We start from the raw sequence: 22,126 nt of genomic DNA, 5'->3' as shown, positions 1-22,126 counted from the left end.
TGAACACTAGATGGCAATGAACAAAAGGTTTAAATGAAAGTAAAATGATTAAAGTTGACTTATTTTATATAGGTAGAAAAAAAAAGATAACTGCTTCACTTCAAAACATATTTCAATTTTCGACAGCAGTTCCTTTACCTGGGAAGAGATCTGTACATCTCATAAATATCTCCCAATAGATTAGTCCAAGTGCATACATGTCTACTTGTTTCAAAGCTGATTCACAGTCCCTCAGGTTCACAGCTCCTTCTAGAACTTCTGGTGCCATGTATCTGATTGTGCCAACCTAATAAATTAGAGTGATATTTTTCAGGAAAACAATGTAGCATATTCTGAAAGGCATGGATTAGACCAGAAATTATACATAAATTTCAAGTGAACAATATGTCAATATGTTATCCAAACCTAAGCATGTCATTGAACCTTTCTATAGCTGATTTTTTAAAAAATCTATAAAATATACTTTTTAGGACATCTTAGTTGCTTCCAGTATTTGGCATATGAACAAAGCTGTTACAAACATTTAGGTGCAGGTTTTTGTCTGGATATAGGATGCCAACAATTCAGTAAATTGTTGAATCTAATGGTAAGACTATGTTAAGCTTTTTGAGAAACTATCAAACTGTCATCCAAAGTTTGCTATTTCATTTTGCATTCCCACCAAAAATGAATGAGTTGCTGTTGCTTCACATCTTCAACAGCATTTGTTATCATGTAACAAATTTTTCATTTAAAAAAAAAATTTTTTAATTTTTTTGTCTTTTTGCCGTTTCTTGGGCCACTCCTGCAGCATATGGAGGTTCCCAGGCTAGGGGTCGAATCGGAGCCGTAGCTGCCAGCCTATGCCAGAGCCACAGCAACACAGGATCCGAGCCACGTCTGTGACCTACACCACAGCTCACGGCAACGCCGGATCGTTAACCCACTGAGCAAGGGCAGGGATCGAACCCACAACCTCATGGTTCCTAGTGGGAGTCATTAACCACTGCGCCACGACGGGAATTCCAACAAATTTTTCACTATGCAAATAGGTATATGAAGGTATCTTGTTCTCTAATGATGATGTTGAGTAACTTTTACGTTTATTTGCCATCTATATCGTCTTTAATGAGCTGTCTGTTTAGACATTTTATCTATTTTTTAATTGGCTTGTCTTCTTACTGTTGAGTTTTAAGAGTTCTTTTATATTTTTGGATAAAAGTTCTTTATCAGGTATATGTTTTCCAAATATTTGCCTCCGTCTGTGGCTTATTTCTTTATTCTCTTAACAGTATCTTTCACAAAACAGAAGTTTTTAATTTTAATAAATTCATCTAAGCAATTTTTTCTTTAAAAAACCTTTTAAAGCTGTAAAACAATATGTACACCATTTAATATTTTTAAAAATTCACAACAAAAAATATATATGTATGTATAGACATGTATGTAATTAGAAAAAAGTTAGGAAGGATATATTCCACATTGTAACAGTGATTATCCAGAAGGTGACTGTCATATCTCAAACCTGGTCATTTAACGTATCAGAAATCAGTTCTGAAGTTCCCATCATGGCTCAGTGGAAACAAATTTCACTAGCATCCATGAGGACATGGGTTTGATCCCTGGCCTCACTCAGTGGGTTAAGAATCCGGTGTTGCCATGAGCTGTGGTGTAGGTCACAGATGTGGCTCGGATCCTGTGTTGCTGTAGCTGTGGCGTAGACCAGCAGCTACAGCTCCAATTAGATCCCTAGCTTGGGAACCTCCATATGCCACAGCTGCTAAAAAGACCAAAAAAAAAAAAAAAAAAAAAATCAGTTCCTACAAACTTCCTCCAAATGCACGTGAAAAATGAGTTGAGGATTTCCACTGTGGCACAGTGGGCTGACGATCTGGTAGTGTCACTACAGCAGCTCAGGTCACTGCTATGGCATGAGTTCAATCGCTTACGCAGGAACTTTGAGTGCTGGATCCGTGGCCAGAAAAAAAAAAAAAAAAATGAGTTGGAATGGCAATGATTTCTACAATGAACTGATAATCTTCATGTTATGCCTTCTTTATTTTGTAACTCCTAATATGCTATAATTGGTAGTATACAGGATAATTGTCCTGAATTTATAAATGCAATTCATTATGTTCTCAAAGTATGTCATTGTGATACTTCTGTATACACTCACCTCACTTATGGCTGCATTATCTTCCTCCCCTGGGCGCACCAATCTATTTCCAGTCAGTCTCATGGACAGCCCAAAGTCACTAATAACACAGGTCCCATCATTTTTCACCAGAACATTTCTGCTATTTAAATCGCGATGGGAAATTGCAGGTTTATAGTGATCTGTTTGGATAATTTTCAAGTATTTATTAACGCTTAAATAGAACAATTAGACATGAAATGAGCATACAGGTAATAAGGGCTATATAAATACAGAAGATAGTATTATTTTTCTGCCCATCAATTTTCTAATAACAAAAAAGGACATAACAAATCAAAATTTCGAATTACAATTCTCACTATTTTTACTATATTTCACAATCTAAGTTCTACTGCATTTATAATTAATTAAGCTTTAAACATTCATCTGCAATTGACAGCCAACATGCTGTTGTTTCTAATTTTAACATCTACTCCCCCCCCCTTCATTTTTAGGATAGCAAAAGGAGGCAACAGAGAAAGGAATATTTGTTATAGACAACAACAAAAAGACAACTTGTCTAAAACAACTATTACTAAAAAAAACTGACTTGGCTCCAAAATTGGTATATGTATCTTATACTATTCTTCTAGAGCTTAACAGATCAAACCTATGAGAGAACATTCAAGTTTTGCCCTGATGATTAGGGCATCCCTAAAGCCCACCACAGTTCTTAAAATCAAACTAGAAATAATTTTGCAATGGACTAGGAGATACATGAAGGAACTGTTTCCTGATTTTACAGAGAAGCTAAACAGTATTACACTCATTCTATTACTTGTTTATCAGTAGACCATATGTCCATGAAGGCAGAGAGAGAACACATTTTACCTGAATTCAAAATGCTTGGAACACAGTAAATGATTATTGGCTGGAAGAATAAATCTAATCTAAGCCCCTAACCAAAACCATAACTTCTTTATCTTTATAAGAAAACCTTATATAAATCTTACATTGAAATAAAACCATAGCTCTTTTTATTTTGGAGGCTGTACTGGTGGCATTCAGAACTTTTGGGGCCAGGAAGCAAACCTACACCACAGCAGTGACAACACTGGATCCTCAACCTGCTGAGCCACCAGGGAACTCCAAAACCAAAACTCTTAAAATGAAAGAAAATTCTATAGTACAATTCCTGACATTTAAAATAACTCCCTGGGTATAGAAAGGACTAGGGGTATTAGAACAAAGTCAATGATAAGTTCACTGAGAATTTATATTAAGGCACAAAAAAAGATTGTATTTATTTCTGTCATTAACATGTATAGGACGGCAATTTCGCCAAAAATGAAACCAAAGATAGACGATAATGATTCATTTGAAATGCGGAGAAAAAAAAGAGCAATACCACAGTTGGAAGGAAAAAAAGCAGTTATCAAGTTTTGTCTTCTAAGAGTTGATTTCTTTCTTATTTTCTCCTCTTCCCACTTCCTGGTTCAGCCATCCAAAGACTGTACTAACATGGCTCATTCAACCCCTAAAAGAGCTGCATTTCTTACTCTGGATAAAATCACAACATAAGCATATGTGGTATAATCTCAAGCTGATATTTATATAAGAAAATTTACAGAGACGTTGGAAAATGTTTGTATAGTAACACCAAATCATACTTAAACTATTTCACAGATTAGGAAAACCAGGTTAATAAGGCAAAGAATGTGTAATGAGTTAGCGAGACAGCTGGCTAGAGGGAAAACAGGGTAATACTTTCTGCTACTTTAAAAAAAGAAAAAGAGGAGTTCCCATTGTGACTCAGCGAAAATGAATCTGACTAGTATCTGTAAGGACAGAGGTTCGGTCCCCAGCCTCACTCGGTGGATTAAGGCTCTGGCACTGCTGTGAGCTGTGGTGTAGGTGGCAGACACAGCTCGGATCTGGCATTGCTGTGGCTATGGCATAGGTGGGCGGCTACAGATCTGATTCAACCCCTAGCCTGGAAACCTCCATGTATCACGAGTACAACCCTAAAAAGACAAATAAAATAATAAAAAAGAAAAAGAAAAAAAATGAAAAGAGGACAGGGAGGAAGCAAAGGTGGAAGTAGTGAGAGAGGAATTAAGGAAAAAGAAGAGAAAAGAAGAGACAAGATAGGATTCATCACCACTGCAAAGGGGAGAACTATATACTGTCCTTTTGAGACTTCTTTTCACCTCAAAGTTCCCCTCAATATTCATTTTAATTTTTTTAATTGAGGGAGGGGGTTATGGTTTTCAGGAAAAGGGGCAGAACATGTAATAATTTTGCCCTGGGCAATAGTGCTACATTTAGCAATTGGCAATTACCCACAGGAAAGTGGGACACAATATTATGTTAAAAAATAAAACCTGAACAAAAAATAGTCTCTCTGTGAATATTTATACACACAGACATACATGTAGAGCGGAAGACCTGAAAAGATGTACCTAAGGTAGTTAATAGTAATTTCTGGTAAGACTTGAGTAATCTACCTATCTTCTTTCTTTCCTAGATTTTTTTCATGATAATGTTATACTGACATTATCATTAGGAAAAACGTTCATAGGGAGAACCAAACAAACAGCTTCAACTGCTCTTTTTCCTGATGTAAAAAATAGCTGAATAAGTAATAATAATATTACTCCTTACTAAAAAATTTCTATGCTAAAACACAAAGTTCTATCTGAAGATACCAGGAAGAACAGAGTTCTCTGAAAAAAGGGGGAATACTTTAAATGTTTTGAAATAGGACAGTGCAGATGGAATACTTTTTAATAATTAGGTAAAACCAAAAATCCATATAGTTATTATACTATTGTTTTATAAATAGCATACAAATAGTTGATTTTTAAAAAGGTTAACTTATTTAGTGATTAATATCAAGTCATGTTTTAGAATAATACCAGTGCATAAATAAAACTCATATTTGATGACAATCATTCTTTTCAGCCAATATTTGACTGGAAACCTTGCTGAATCATGCAAGCCTTGAAAAGGGGGATTAGGATGGTATTTTAAGTTCTGTGCTATGCCAGCTCTTTAAAGAAGTTATAATATTTAAGTGTAAGAAAACACAATCTAAATTTAGTGCCAAAGCACTAAAGTAAGTGCATTAAGTTGCTGGCATAGGCAATAATATTGGTCAATTCTGTATTCAGCAAAAGTAAGATCTCAAGATAAATGAACTGATAAATTATTCAGGAAAAGTTATTTATATATGAAGCAGCAGCTAGAAAAGAAAAGACGATCCATGCTATTATAAAATGGAACAAAGATCTTAAAAAAGTGATACACTGAAAATTCTCATTACATAGAGAAACTGAAAAAAAAAATGGATGACAAGAAAATGCTGTAAGGATGAAAGCACAAACACAGCAAAGCTAATTTAGAGGTGCCCGCAATGTGAGGTATATTTTGAAACAATGTGAAAAGGCAAATATACAAAAATACCCTTCGAAATACTAGTAAAAATGTGCATAAAGGCTGAATAAAACTGTAGTTATGGCAAAGAACACAATCACACAGTTCTGACACACTGGCAAATACTGACCCTCACCATACCTTCATTCTCTTCTTCCTATTTAGTTATAGAACTTAGTGTTATGAGGCAGTGATGCACCCCACTAAAAAATCAAAAACAAATTATATTCAAGCATTCCTTACAGTTAAAAATGGTAGGAAAGCATGGACTATGTTCTGGGAAACAAAACATAAGCACAGGAGTGGAACTGCTGGAGGCAAAAGGGGGCAATTTCTTCCTTTTCCTTTTCTCTGAGGATCGAATATAGCTTGACAGACAATAAGGGGACCTTAAAAACATAAACTATATATAAAGAGACTAACTCTCTCTAGATTCTTACTACCTCTCCCTACATTCTTACTTGAAAAAAAAAAAAAGATTTCATTCTCATTGAAACTTGTTACTTTCTACCCCCATCATAAGATTCAGACAAACCTAATATAAGTAAGAGAAGCACTGATTTATTCAAAGATACACCTGGGAGTTCCCTGGTGGCCCAGCAGTTAAGGATCTGGCATTGTTACTGCTTGAGGTTCCTGTGGCTCCAGTTACGGATGCCCGGCCTAGGAAATTCCGCATGCTATAAGCACACCAAAAACGAAAAAAAGAAAAATTTTTGGTTTTATTCTAAAGATCAATGGAATTCATGTAATGTAAAACTAAAGAACTGATAATCCATTGTAGTTTATTTAAATGAGCAAAATAAATGCAAGAAAAATAGAATACACCCTAAGAGGTTTGTAACCTAGGTCCACAGATGGACTTCAAAGGGTCTGAGAACTCTTACAATCAAAAGAACATTTTTTTTTAATGGCTGCACCCACGGCATATGGAATTTTCCCAGCCAGGGACTGAATCTGAGCCACAACTGTAACCTTTGCCACTAGATCCTTAAACCCACTGCACTGGGCGACCCAAGATGCTGAAGTCAGATTCTTAACTCACTTCTGTGCAGCAAGAACACCAAAAGAACATTTTGAAAAATAACCCCATACATGTATCTTTATAGGAAGGAAAATGTTCAGAGTTTTAATTAAAATCGCAGTGGAATCTATGACCCCATCTGGAGTGCTTAAGTTCTTTTTCTTATTTTCCTTATTAAATTTCAAATGTTTTCTCATACTAGATCTTTTGAACAACTGGCTGATAATAAATCTGTTAGGATATAAAAAACACCTTTACTTGAAGATATGAAAATATGAATTTTGGCCCCACATGGTTGTCATGATCCTCTATTCAGTGTCTTACCTCCTCGAGGTAATTCTGTATGAAGATAAGCCAGTCCTCTAGTCACAGAATGAGCCAGGCGGCAAGAGCTTACCCAGTCACTTGTATGGAGGCTTAAATACTTGCATAGAGATCCCTGTACAAAAAAAGGGGGGTGGGAATTAATTAACTAGAACATGAGACAAATTAGCAGCTGTATAAAAAGGATCTGCATATGTTAGGATTTCATGGAGATCTAATGAATTATGACATTTCAGAATCTTAAAGAAATATATTTCTGTGGGTAGAGAGAGAAAGAGAGGATGGAAAGGAAAACTTAAATATTATTGATTCTTATTTCTCCAATATTAAAAATTACAAAGTTACTTAATTTTAAAGGCTTCTTTTAGGAGTTCTCTTATGGCACACTCTTGTGGGTTGAGGATCTGGTGTTCTCATTGCAGCAGCTAGGGGGTGGGTTTGATCCCTTGCTACGGAACATCCATATGCCACAGGCATGACCAATAAATAAATAAATAAATACTTTTTTGATTTATCAACTAATAGAGGATAAAAAAAAAGTCTTCCCTACACTTTATGCTGTATTTCTTACCAGTACAAATACAAATTACACTATTTTGTTTTACAAATAGAAAACAAAAGGCCTATAAAAATATATATGTGTCAATGCTACTCCACAAACTATTTTTGCCAGTCTGGGATAAGGAATGTGCATAAGAATCAATGTCAATCAAAGTATTGCTTCCTTGAGGTGTTGATGGCATAGTGGTTAGCATAGCTGCCTTCCAAAGTATTGCTTCCTTCATTAAGAAAGTCTTACTAAGAGAGAGACAAAAAAAGAGAGGGAGGAATTAAACAGTTTCCATCACATTCTGGTCTAAGATCCTTATCTCACTGTAGACCATTAATAATCACTTTGCAAACTAGCAATATTCTTTATAACAGGGGTCCTCCTGCAAATCTGACTACATATAAATGTCATTTAGCATTTGTGAAAAACTTACATTGGGATAATACTCCATCACAAGCAAATACTCCATGCGTCCATCAGCAGTAACTCTCTCATCTCCAACTATAAAGCGAGCAATGTTGTCATGTTCCATCAAAGGCACTCTGTAAATACTCTTCTCATTGATAAAATTCTGGCGGTTTGCAAAGGAAAACACCTTTACAGCAACTGGACGTTCATCTAAGGAACCTTTATATACAGATCCATATCGACCACGGCCAATCAGCTGTAAATTTGTTTTGAAGAAAGCAATGTATTATTTCATATCACAACTGAACAATCAAATATATTACATTATAATGTATAAATCCATAGGTATACACCACCTCTATATTGCTTGGTTTAAATTACTGTATTATCAAGAAACTAATAAAGTCAGCATCTTACATGACATGCCTCAGGAACTCCGACCAGACCTAGCCCTCCCATGGACGACAACTATAAACACAGAACAAAATTTTAAAAAGAAAACTAAAAATGCTAGAGAATGAAAAAAAGTAGGTAGATGCTGAGAGGAGTCAACACTTAGAAGAAAGGAATGGCATAAGATGAGCTATCCATTTTTACTGCTTTTATCCTATGGGCAGGCTGAAACCTACATTGGTCATTCACCTAAAGAACTTTTACATTGACCCCGGCAAATCAGCTGTAAATTTGTTTTGAAGAAAGATATTATTCCATACCACAAATGAACAAACAAATTTACTAAAACTACAATGGAAAATCTATACTCTTTCTGGCCCAAGGAACCACGGTACAGAATCTGGGCAACCATAGCTGCTGAAAAATGAAGGGAGAACCCAGAAAGGAGAATCAAGAGAGTGGGACCCCAAAGAATGCATGGGATAGACTTCAGCTAAAGACAAAGCAAATAAACTTCCACTCAAGAGATGAATTTACAGAGTTCCCGCTGTGGCACAGCGGAAATGAATCCGACTAGGAACCATGAGATTGTGGGCTCGATCCCTGGCCTCGCTCAGTGGGTTAAGGATCCGGTGTTACCATGAGTTTGGTGTAAGTCAGACTTGGCTTGGATCTAGCGTTGCTGTGGTGTAGGCCAGTGGCTATAGCTCCAATCTGAGACCCCCAGCCTGGGAACATCCATATGCCTCAGAAGCGGCCCTAAAAAGCAAAAAAAAAAAAAAAAAAAGAGAGATGATTTGGAACATGTCCAATCAAGTTAATCGCCTAATAAAACAATAAAATGAACATACTTTAGAAGAACCTAACAGAACACAGGGTCTCCACAATATAAACATTCACAATATCTAGTAAAATACAATACAATAAAAAGTTACCCCAAAAACCCCAACAAGATGCAACTGTTCTCTTCATTTTTGGCTTCTAGAATTTGTCTAAAGTTTTATTGAAAATGGTCTAGGGAATTTACAATAGTTGATTTAAAGATATTTGTTATATTTCATTCACTATTTCTAGTTTAAAATTTAACAGATAGATTGCCCTTTAGAAAGGTTGTATCAATATAAGTTAAATCAGCAATGTTTGGGAATATTTCTTTTACTCTGTCCAGGATGAAATCTAATAGTTTTAATTACTATTTTTTCTGATTTAGTAAATTAGACATCTTATTATACATTTATTAGGCATACTCATTTCTGTGAATTGACAGTTCATCTCGTGTCTATTTTTAATGGACTATTTCATGTTGATTTATAACAGCTGTTTATCAATTTTTTTGTGTATTGAAATACCTTCACTGAATTTTTTTAACTTTTATTAAGCTTTTCTTCTAAACAGAAGATTCTTAAATTTAAAACATTTTAGATAGTCTATTATATCATTCTATTATTTAATAGTTTCTGTTTGTGGACCATATAGTTCATTGATCCTAATAAAGACCATAAAAACATATATCACAGTAAGACCTTTTTTTCTTCTTTTTCCTTTTTTTTCTTTTTTTAGGGCCACACCTGCAGCATACAGAGGTTCCCAGGTTAGGGGTCAAATAGGACCTGAAGCTGACAGCCAATGCCACAGCCACAGCAAGGTGGGATCCGAGCTGTGTCTGTGACCTACACCACAGCTAATGGCAAAGCTGGATCCTTAATCCACTGAGCAAGGCCAGGGATCAAATCTGCGTCCTCAGGGATGCTAGTCAGATTCATTTCCACTGAGCCACGATGGGAACTCCTCTAATATATTTTAATAAACCCTTTTCCCTAACTTTTAAAAATCTCATTTGTTTTATTTTGCTCCACAGCACTTACTACTACTTGAAATAATGTACATTTGACCTTTGAACCCACCCTCCATACAGCCCCAAATCCATATATAACTTAGAGTTGAAACTCCATATATATGTGAATCCTATGTATCATACCACAGTTCTGCATCCTTAGATTCAAGCAACAGTGGGTAGTATAGTACTATAGTATCTGCTATTGAAAAGATCCATGTATGAGTGGACCCATACAGTTCAAACCCATGTTGTTCAAGGGTCAACTGTACTTTCATTTATTTACCCACTTGTAGACTCTCTCCCACTAGAATATAAGCCTCCTGAGGGACATCTGTATTGTTCACCAGTATTCTCAGTGCCTAGAATAGGCCTTGGCCTAAAATTGATAATAAATGTTCATTGAATAAAGGAATGATTTAGTGAACTAAGGAAATCACTGTGTCATATATACTATGAGAGAAGAAAAAGCAGCCCATAATCTAAGAACAATCTTACCTCCAACAGTTTCAGATTATCCAGGTCGAGAGAGGGCTCTGATGCCGCTGCCTCCATCATGTTCATACTGTGAAGACCTTGTTTACGATCTCCTATCGGAATTGCAAAAAGAAGCTGCTAAAGTGTGGCTCCTTAAAATGAAAATCTTTATTACAATCTATTAGAGTTAAAAAGAAGATCTACAGAAGGACAGACAGCAAGGCTTATGCCTAATGTGAATGGGAATAAAACTATTTACTAAACTAGGAATCATCCATAAACTGGAGTTCCCACTGTGGCTCAGTGGTTAACAAATCCGACTTGGAACCATGAGGATGCAGATACGATCCCTGGCCTCACTCAGTGGGTTAAGGATCCGGCATTGCCGTGAGCTGTGGTATAGGTTGCAGATGAGGCTCAGATCCTGCGTTGCTGTGGCTCTGGCGTAGGCTGGCAGATATATCTCCGATTGGACCCCTAGCCTGGGAACCTCCATATGCCACGGGTATGACCCTAGAAAAGACAAAAAAAAAAAAAATATATATATATATATATATATAAATTGGAATCATCCATAAATTAAGATGAAAGCTGAATTTCAGATGATGGTTCCAGCAGCAGACCCAATATAAAACCCTAAGAAATACTACAGAAACATTAAAAAAGTTTTTATTAAAGTCATTCAAATGAATGAATAGGTGCTAATTTTCTAAAAAGCTCATCAAACCTAAGGATTATTAGAACCAATTGGACTTCAGATGATACTGAGGAATTACTTTTAGATGTGAAAATGGTATTGTGGTTATTTTAAGTCCTTATATTTCAGAGATGATACTAAAATATTTACAAGTAAGTGATACCTGTGACTTATTTCAAAATAATCCAGTGGCATGGAAGGGTGTACTGAATGGGAATAATGATGATACACAGATGTGATCATCATGGAAGCTGAGTGAGAGGTATTTTGGCATATGTTTGAAATCTTTCACAGAAACTAAGGGGAAGAAAGTTTGTTAAGAGAGAAGGATGGCTCTGGGGCTACAACAGCACAGAGATGTCTTTTAGCACAACAATTTTTTTTTTTTTTTTAAGAAAATGAACTCTGATTAAATGCCATGTTTAATAAATAACAAAAAGTTATATTTTTACCTGTCAGCATCCTGTATCCAAAGCATAAGGCAACTATCAAAACAGCTAATACAGAAACTGATGCCAGAGCAATGATTATTGTCTCATCTTGGTTAAATGAATGAGGTGGACCTAAAAGAGAACAAATTTTAAATAAAATCATCCCTCATTTGTGGATTATTTTGTTAAATACCGACAGAATGATTCCATATGCAGTCAAATCAACAATGTTTTTACATCAAAGGAAATGAAAAAATTAATAAATTTGTAATAGTTGCAATTTATATATATATATATATTTAATCATACGGATTATTTTGTATAGACCTAGAACACTGAAACTCCTGGTAGTTGTGTTCCTAATTACTGAAATCTACTACATCATGGACCAGCACAAACAGAACAGTATAATATTTAAGAGAACAGTCCTCGGAATCACATTTTGGATGGGGGTGGGGTGGGGAGAGTATACCCACGGCATATGGAAGTTCCCAGGCTAGGGGTCCAATCAGAGCTGCAGCTGCCAGCCTATACCACAGCCACAGCAACGCCAGATTCGAGCTGCGTCTGCAATCTACACCACAGCTCACGGCAATGCTGGATCCTTAACCCACTGAGAGAGGCCAAGGATCAAACCCACATCCTCATGGATACTAGCTGGGTTCGTTACCACTGGGCCATGATGGGAACTCCTCACGTTTGGTTTTAAATCTTCACTCTATTACTACTCTCTCAGTAGCCTTTAGATAACTGACTTTTCTGATATTCAATTCTCTCATTTGAAAAACAGTACTCTCTATCTCACAAGTCTTCTGTTAGGGCGTAGGCAGGAGTCCACCTATGAAATAAACGACAGTTGTTTATCCATATTGATACTATGATTACTAATGAAAAGAGTATATAGCTTTGCAGACAGTTAAACCTCAACTGGATTTAAAATTCAGTTCCTCCACACAGTCTATGACCTTCAGAATATTTCTTTGTCTAAGCCTAAGCTTATTCACTTGCAGAAAGAGAATGCACATGTCTAAATCACAGGCCGGTTAGAACATTTTATGTGTTAGTTACATTCTGTGGATTGGATCATATCTAGAGAAACACCCTTTAGAATGGTTGTCTACAAACTGAAGCACATCTAGAAGAGAGCAAGTAGAATAGTGAAGGTTTAAGAACTGTGAAATGTGATGGGTAGAAAGAACAGTTAAGAGTCCAACATGGAAAAAGAGAAAACTTGAGGGGATATGATAACTGTCTTCATGACAAAATATGCACCTGTGGCTAGAAATAATAACAAGATGCAGTCAGTGTGTGTTCAAGGACAGCAGTTATTAGTTGTTCTTCGTGAAGACAAACTCATGGTTTATAAACAGCTGTCTAGGAGTTCCCGTCGTGGCGCAGTGGTTAACAAATCCGACTAGGAACCATGAGGTTGCGGGTTCGGTCCCTGCCCTTGCTCAGTGGGTTAACGATCTGGCATTGCCGTGAGCTGTGGTGTAGGTTGCAGACGCGGCTCGGATCCCGTGTTGCTGTGCCTCTGGCGTAGGCCGGTGGCTACAGCTCCGATTCGACCCCTAGCCTGGGAACCTCCATATGCCATGGGAGCGGTCCAAAGAAATAGCAAAAAGACAAAAAAAATAAATAAATAAATATAAACAGCTGTCTAAAATGGAATGAATTATCCTAGGAAATAGCTGTTCATATTCATTTAACTGGAGGTATTCATGCAATACTTGATAATGACCACAACCTAGGCCTGATGATTGCTAATATCTTTACTGAATCATTATTTGTACTCTATCAAAATCAAGCACATGGTATTTTAAATCTTTCTCACTTGGGACATTATTTTGTATCAAACTAGAAGCTTCTTTGGCAAAGGCAAAAGCAAGCATGGCAAAGAGTTTCTCTGATGGGCGTTCCTGTTCTAAATGAATGTATTTTTCAGTCAAATTAAGCACAATTAAATATTAAAATGTGAAACTATTTTTATAGAAGGATCTGTTGACTCACTATAATATTCTTTTAATCTGCTGGACATTAACTGGATTTTAATAGACTTTAACATATTAATAATTGTATATTACTATTTTAACATACAGAATAAATTATAAGGAAACTATATAAAAAACCTCATTTTAATGTGAGACATTTCATACACATTCTACAATGACTACAATCTAAAAAGAGAAAAAAGTGTTGGCAAGAATGTGAAGACAAATTAGAACACTTGTATATTATTGTTGAAATGTAAATGGTGCGGGTACTGTAGAAAACATTTTGGAAGTTCCTCAAAAGGTTAAAGTCAGCATTATAAGACCCAGCAATTCCACTCCTAGTCATATACCAGAAAAGAACTGAAAACAAGTGTTCCAGCAAAAATTTCTACAGAAATGTACATGGTATCACTAACCACAACAGCCAAAAGTGGGAACAACAAAAATGTTCATCAATTGATGAATAAACAAAAGCTGGTTATCCATACAGTGGATATACAAAAGGTCACATATTCTATGATTCCATTTAGATGAAATACCCAGAACAAGGAAATCCACAGAGACAGGAAGCAGATTAGCAGTTTCCAGGGGTTAGGGTGTACGGGAAATCTGTAGTGACTGCTTAACAGGTACAGAATTTCTTTTTGTATTGATGACAATATTCTGGAACTAGATAGAGGTGATGGTTGTTGCACCACACTGTGGATATACCGAATGGCACACTTTAACACGGTTATTTCTATGTCATATGAGTTTTACCTTTGAAAAAATAACCGATTTTAGTTATTTGACTACTCAAAAGAAAAACTGTATTTTCAACACACGGAAAACACAGATATATACACACACAAACTAAATAGTAATTGATAGATTCTTTGTTTGGTTGGTTTTTAGGGCCTCAATCACAGCATATGAAAGCTCCCAGGCTAGGGGTGGAATCAGAGCTGCAGCTGCTGGCCTACACCACAGCCACAGCAATGCCAAATCCAAACCGTGTCTGCGACCTACACCACAGCTCATGGCAATGCCACATCTTTAACCCACTGAGTGAGGACAGGGATCAAACCCAAATCCTTATAGATACTAGTTGGGTTTGTTATCACTGCACCACAATGGGGACTCTGATAGATTCTTTACTATAGTGAGATAAACACAAATATTTATGTGCTTATTGATCTTACCTTTATTGACTACGAATTATCACTGACTGACAGATACTTTGTATTTTTTTTTAAGGTAACTCTGAAGCTTTAAATTATGGTATAAGACAATCAGATTATAGACTCATTAATATGGACGCTCACATTTTATTCTTATGATCTGTTAAGGTCAAAAAGAGAAATGGTAGCAAATGAAAAGCGGAGGGCAGAAGGAAAAACAAAGCTATATAGTGGAAAACAGAGACACGTAAAGAAGAGAATTTCAAAGAAGGCAGAAGAAAGACCAAAAGGTGTTCCATGGTGAATGCTGATTTGACATGGCTGTTCCTGTAAAATTTTAGCATTCTATTGCAGTGAATATCAAAGAATATGTCACCCATTTTAAAATCATTCTGAAGTTTAAATGTGCAGTCCTCAGCCTTGTTCTTAGTATTTTAAATAGACTTTATTTCGAGCTGTTTAGGTTTTATGGAAAAACTACGCAAAGTTCTGAAAGTTCTCATATACCAACCCCCAGCACACTGTTTCTCCTGCTATTAATAGGTTCCAGTAGTGTGTACTATGGACTGAACTGCAATCCCTTAAAACTCATATGCTGAAAAAAACTCATATGTTGAAGTCTTTAACTGACAATGTGATGACTTATGGGTCCTTTTGGAGATAATTAGGTTTAAATGAGGCCATAAGAGTGAGCTTGCAATGGGATTAGTGTCCTTATGAGACAAGAGAGAGCTTATTACTTTCTCTTTCTGCCATGGTAGGAAACAGTGAGAAGCCACTGTTTCCTAGGCTAGGGGTCTAATCGGAGCTGTAGCCGCCGGCCTACACCACAGCTACAGCAACTCGGGATCTGAGCCGTGTCTGCGACCTACACCACAGCGCACAGCAACGCCGGATCCTCAACCCACTGAGCAAGGCCAGGGATTGAACCCGCAACCTCATGGTTTCTAGTCAGATTCGTTAACCACTGGGCCATGACAGGAACTCTGCAAAGTTTGTTCCTTTATGTCTGGCTTATTTCATTCAGAATAATGTTTTCAAAGTTCATTCATGCTGTAGCATATAGGTTATCTTTTTCTTGATATGTCTATTAGAGCAGAAATATTTTTAATTTTGAGGAAGTCTAATTTATCTATTTTTTTCCTTTGTTGTCTACGCTTTGTTGTCATGTGTAAGAACATTTCTAAGGTCAAAGTCATGAGGATGTAACCCTATGTCTTCCCCTAAAAGTTCTACGGTTTTAGCTTTTATGTTAAGGTGGCAGAACAATTCTGAATTAATATTTTGTGTATGGTGACAGGTAGGGGTCAACTTCATTCTTTTGCATGTTGATGCTACTGTGTTTTAATTTTTTTTTTTTTTTTTTTTTTTTGTCTTTTTGCTATTTCTTGGGCCGCTCCTGTGGCATATGGAGATTCCCAGGCTAGGGGTCCAATCGGAGCTGTAGCCACCGGCCTACACCAGAGCCAGAGCAACATGGGATCCAAACCGCATCTGCGACCTACACCACAGCTCATGGCAACGCCGGATCATTAAGCCACTGAGCAAGGGCAGGGACCAAACCCGCAACCTTATGGTTCCTAGTCGGATTCGTTAACCACTGCGCCATGACGGGAACTCCTGTTTTAAAATTTTAATTCAAGGCGTTCTCGTCGTGGCTCAGTGGTTAACAAATCCGACTAGGAACCATGAGGTTGTGGGTTCTATCTCTGGCCTTGCTTAGTGGGTTGGGGATCCAGCGTTGCCATGAGCTGTGGTGTAGGTCGCAGAAGCAGCTTGGATCCCGCATTGCTGTGGCTCTGGTGTAGGCCAGCGGCTACAGCCCTGATTGCATCCCTAGACTGGGAACCTCTAGCAGCCCTAGAAATGGCAAAAAGACAAAACAATGAACTTTTAATTCAATTCAAACTATCTTTGTCTTTTAACTGGAATACTTAGTCCATTTACATTTAAAATAATTAGCAACACCTTTGTATTCTTATCTATTACCTTATTTTAGACTATTTGACCATGCCCACTAGCTTTCTAAGCAGCGAAGACCTTTATTACCACACTCTCTCAATTATTAATTATTGATACCATATTTTAATCTCCTTTAAAAAAAACTCCATGAATAATTATTATGAGTAAAGCACTACAATGAGAATGCTCATATACTTTTTTGGCTTATAATCCAAACTGGTACAATTTCTTTGGAAATAGTTTAGCTCTATCTACTAAAATTGATATTACTTACTAATTCTACTCCTATGACTAAGTAATTCTACTCGTAGCTGTAGACTCTGTAGAAACATGCGTAGTAAATTCTACTCCAGTGACTAAGTAATTCAACTCCTAGTTGTAATTCTACTCCTATGACTAAGTAATTCTACTCCTAGTTGTAGACTTTGTAGAAACATGCAAAAGTGTGCAAAGACATATGTACAGGAATGTTCTACATCTTAGAAGAATCCTCAACAAAAAATAATCAAAGGATTTTTTTAGAATGAACTAGAGAATAAGGGGAAGGAGACAAAACCATAAAAAAGATGTTCTTAAGTACAGTTAAACTGTTCAACATAGCTGTGAGCTGCTGAAAAATCAGTGAGGCAGATAAATCAGCTTGATATGAAACCAAAACTTCTGGGATGATACTTATGAGAAGTTTGGCAGTGATCATAAATACTGCAAAAATTAGATTCTGTAAGGAATAAACACAGTTGTAAATCAAAGAATGGTTCTCACATGTGTGTATCTGTTCAAACAATGGCCTGTTCAGCATTATCTAATATGTAGATAGTTTTGTTAATGACATTTACAGATTACAAAGCAATGACTAGCATCAGAAATATACAATCAGGTAGATTTTTTTTCTGCAAAAGATCTCTATTTTATTCAGCAAAATTAATAAACATGTTACTATCTTTAAATAATGGGATCAAAATCTTTTATAGAGGGCATCCATAAAATCACAACGGTCATCTTATTCTGCAGTGGAATTCAATAGATTTTGTAGTTATTATATGCTCTTTTACTATCAAAAGAAAACTTAAAAGAGCTGAAATGAGAAGAGCTATGCCTAGTCTGAAAAACGGTAACTAAGCCATCGACAGTAGCTGTAAGGGATGTGATTCAAATGTGCCTCATAAGAAGATAGGTCTTGGTTTTACCTGGAATAAAAGACAAGTGATATCTTCTCCTGTACATTTCAGATGTAGAAAATCCATGAGAAAAACTGCAGGGATAGAAATGTGAGGTACTATGTTTTATATTTGGTCTAAATGAAGACATTCTTAAATATGGAATCTGTGGCAGGCAGAAACAAATTTAGATTCTCTAAACCAGTGTTGAGGATATAAAACTTAGAGGCTTTGGGGTTCTCATTGTGGCTCAGCAGTAACAAACCCAACTAGTATCCATGACGATGCAGGTTCAATCCCTGCCCTTACTCAGTGGGTTACCAGCGTTGCCACGAGCTGCAGGGTAGGCTGCAGACTCAACTTGGATCTGGCGTTGCTGTGGCTGTGGCGTAGGCCAGGCCAGTGGCTATAGCTCCAATTCAACCCCTAGTCTGAGAACCTCCATATGCCACAGGTGTGACCCTAAAAAGATGAAAAAATAAAAATAAAATAAAACATAGAAGCTTTGAATAACCTTTAAGACGGAACATAGGGAAAGCGATCCCTGCCCTTGACCAGATATAATTGTTTAGCGTTGTAGGAAGAATCATGTGTACCAGGAAAATTTCTTTGATTCGGAGATACAGCAGTTGAATTCTGAAATATGTAGATTAGATACTCCATTAATCAATTCACGTACATGTAGCTTCTTTTGACAAATATATTTTATATTCCCAAATAAATATTTAACAGATATGTAAACAACTCAAAACCAAGCTTCTTATTTCCACCTATTCCAAAAGAAAGGCAATTTCCCTTGCCTATCAGTGCTACTGACAAATGATTATCATGTGTAATCAAAAAAAGTTGGAAAAGAAGCCAGTAAGTATCTACAATTAAAGGTTTTCTTTTAAACAGTTTTGTATAAAATGCTCTTAAAAATACAATGTGTGTGCATGACACACACACATATATATATACACATACATTTTCTTTTTTCAATTTTGGCTGCTCCAGAGAATATGGAGCTCCCCTGCCAGGGATCAGGTCTGAGCCACAGTCTCGACCTAAGCCACAGCTGCAGCAACACTGGACCTTTAACCTGCTGTGCTGGGCTAGGGGTAGGACCTGTGTCACAGTGCACTGATGCTGCCGATCTTGTTGTGCCAAAGCAGTAGCTCCACGATGTATGTTTTTTCAGACTTCTTAAACTAAATATATTGGAGTGAATTTCTACATGACTGGTGCCATAGTTTTAGATCTCAATTAGTCTATGATGATACTCTCAAGGACCATTGAGTTTTTCTACATTATTGCAACTGATTTCCATTTTTCCATCTCATCATTTGCTATCTCTTTTTGATGTCAATGTGCCATGGGTTTTTTTTTTGGCCATGCCCACAGCTTGAGGAGGTTGCTGGGTCAGGGACCAAACCCATGCCAAAGCAGTGACAACATGGCCTCCTTAACCTGCTGAGCCAATAGGGAATTCCCGTGTTAAGGTTTTTATAATCTAGTTTGGCTTTTTAAAACTGGCAGCCCAGGAGTTCCTTAAAAAACAAATAGCCCAACTTGATATAAATTTAGTAAACTGTAAGAAAAGAGAATTAAAGAAAAAACACTAAGGGACTTTTCCAAAAATTTGTGTGTTTTATTAGAAAAATGTTGTAGTATCCACCTTGGTTGCTTCTAATGCAGAAACCTTATCATTACAGGCCTGTACTGCAGTGGTCCATGAAATTAGACATTATTAGGAGTCCAATGAAATTCTGATTCCGAAACTTCCCTTTCAGCATTTGGTGTGAGATATTGCTCAGGATGTCAAAACAAATCTGTACTTGTTAGTAAAGGAGGCAAATTAAGCCTTTCTGGTTTGCCTTTTTTGAAGATACCAACCTGTATGCGGTCCATGAAAACGTGTAACAAGTAGGCCAAAAGTCAAGTAAAACTAACAGTGAATGCCAACCAATAATAAAACTACCAGGCATGCAAAAAAGTAGAAAAATATGACCCATAGTAAGAACATAAGTCAATTAATCAAAACTGATTCAGAATTGACAGAGATGTTACAATGACCAGATAATGCACTAAGCAGTTTTTATACCTGTTTTCCATATGTATAAAAGGTTAAGTAGAGATTCGGAATATATCTCTATCCGTATGTATATATGCATCATCTAACTGTCATCTGGGTATCTATCTATCTAATCTGTCTATATATTTGAAAGACCCTAAATGAAGATCTAAAGATGAAACCTACAATGCATGGTGTGAAAAATATACTGGACACAATTAAAGGTAGATTGGATTGCACAAGAAAATATTAATAAACTTAAAAAAAAACAACAAGTATGCCAAAAGACACTCAACTAGCATGGTACATGTGTGAAGAACGTGCATAAGAATCTACTATAAGGAAAACATTTCATTCTCAAAAAATAATTTTTATCTCTCCTTTCTGTCATTGATAGTTCTGAATGTCAGACAATTTCTTCTCCATGTGGTCAAAAGGTATATACCAAAGTATTCAAGTTTGAGTGTAAAGATAGGTGACAGAAATCAGGTATTGGCAGTTTTTCCATTTTCATTTATAAGTAATTTTTTTTGGCCATGCCCATGGCATGAAGAAGTTCCCTGGTGAGGGACTGAATCTGTGTCACAGCAGTGACAATGCCAGATCCCCAATCTGCTAGGCCACCAGGGAACTCCAATATGTCAATTTTTAATGAGCAGACAGAAAGCATAAATGCAAGTTAAAATGTTTCAGTGAACAACTTTCAGAAGTTCAATTTCATTACAACTGTGAATAATCCTGTTAAATGTTTCTGGACAATATGAGTATTTGGACTTTTTAAAAACAAGTAAATTTTTATTGACAGGAACTAAGTGATGTATGTACAATTTTTGTCATACAGTAGATCTTACCCATTCATTGTATTTTGTGGAGTTTTCCTACATGCAAGAACATGTTTCTAATGTTGTCTGTCTGTTTTCTGTGCTGTTACTGTAAGTGCGCTACTAAAATTAAACTATTAGGAGTTCCCTTCGTATGCGCAGTGGAAATAAATCCGATTAGGAACCATGAGGTTGCAGGTCTGATCTGTGGCCTTGCTCAGTGGGTTAACGATCCGGCATTGCCGTGAGCTGTGGTGTAGTGGCAGATGCGGCTCAGATCTGACATTGCTGTGGCTCTGGCATAGGCCGGCAGCTGTAGCTCCGATTGGACCCCTAGCCTGGGAACCTCCATATGCTGCGGGTGCAGCCCTAAAAAGACAAAAGACAATAAGTAAATAAATAATTTAATTAAACTATTTTTAAAAAGTGGTTATATTAGATTACTTTTAAAGTTTAATTTAAAGTTTCTATTAATTCCAAAAATCTGTGTAAGTTCCCTAGTGTTTCTTGAAGTCTCAGCATTCTCTTTACTTTTATTCTCAAACTCAGAAAAGAAAATGCCACATAACTTTTGCATACTAATATACATTAACCCAAAATCTGAAATAGAAATTATCAAGTCATATAATAGGGAGGAAAAAAGTGCTCATACTTTTTTTTTTTTTTCTTTTTTTTGGACTTTTGCCTTTTCTAGGTCTGCTCCCACAGCATATGGAGGTTCCCAGGCTAGGGGTCTAATCGGAGCTGTAGCCACTGGCCTGCGCCACAGCCACAGCCACACGGGATCTGAGCCACATCTGCGACCTACACCACAGCCCTCAGCAACGCTGGATCCTTAACCCAATGGGCAAGGCCAGGGATTGAACCCGCAACCTCATGGTTCCTAGTCGGATTCGTGAACCACTGCTCCATGATGGGAACTCCCAAACTTGTTTTTAAACATGTTAAAAATCATGCTAATGGTTAAATATTTTAAATGAAAAACTTTCTAGGATATTTCACATGGTCTAAAAATATGAGATCCCTGAAAAACTGCCAGGAAAAATATTTCAATATGGGTATATGCAATAAAAGAGGTCTTTAACCAAAAAACTCCAACCTTTTGTCTTTTATTTTTTAAAAAATCCTTTCTAAAAAACATATACTTATGCTACCCCTGAAATTGTTGTATTCCCTTAGCTCTAATAAACCCTCTTCTTCCTCTCTATTAGCTTTCTCAGTTAAATATTCAGTCAAATGTAAACACTGCTATGTATGCCTGTGTGTAATGGCTGGGCTTGTACAAGCAAGTGC

At 36.6% G+C, this 22,126-nt stretch overlaps 1 protein-coding gene across 2 annotated transcripts in view; it reads right to left on the bottom strand.

The window, feature by feature from the left end:
* BMPR2 (bone morphogenetic protein receptor type 2) overlaps nt 1-22,126 on the bottom strand; it is a 168,203-nt gene that overhangs the window by 23,468 nt on the left and 122,609 nt on the right. The window contains exons 4-9 of one of the 2 annotated variants that reach the window (NM_001204900.1): nt 11,708-11,818; nt 10,580-10,671; nt 7,880-8,110; nt 6,897-7,011; nt 2,156-2,316; nt 139-286 (exon numbers count right to left, since the gene is read on the bottom strand). In NM_001204900.1, coding sequence (NP_001191829.1) covers nt 139-286; nt 2,156-2,316; nt 6,897-7,011; nt 7,880-8,110; nt 10,580-10,671; nt 11,708-11,818 — 858 coding nt within the window. Of the gene's footprint in view, nt 1-138; nt 833-1,754; nt 2,317-6,896; nt 7,012-7,879; nt 8,111-10,579; nt 10,672-11,707; nt 11,819-22,126 lie in introns of those variants that run through there. The other variant, XM_084997931.1, reaches the window with a different exon arrangement.

This window comes from Sus scrofa, chromosome 15 (assembly GCF_054392235.1).
Source record: "Sus scrofa isolate SSC_HxYL_T2T_F1_AM1 chromosome 15, Sscrofa_HxYL_maternal_Yorkshire_Landrace_v2.0, whole genome shotgun sequence".
Taxonomy (NCBI): Eukaryota; Metazoa; Chordata; class Mammalia; order Artiodactyla; family Suidae; genus Sus; species Sus scrofa.
This window is presented reverse-complemented; position numbering and strand designations above follow the sequence as displayed.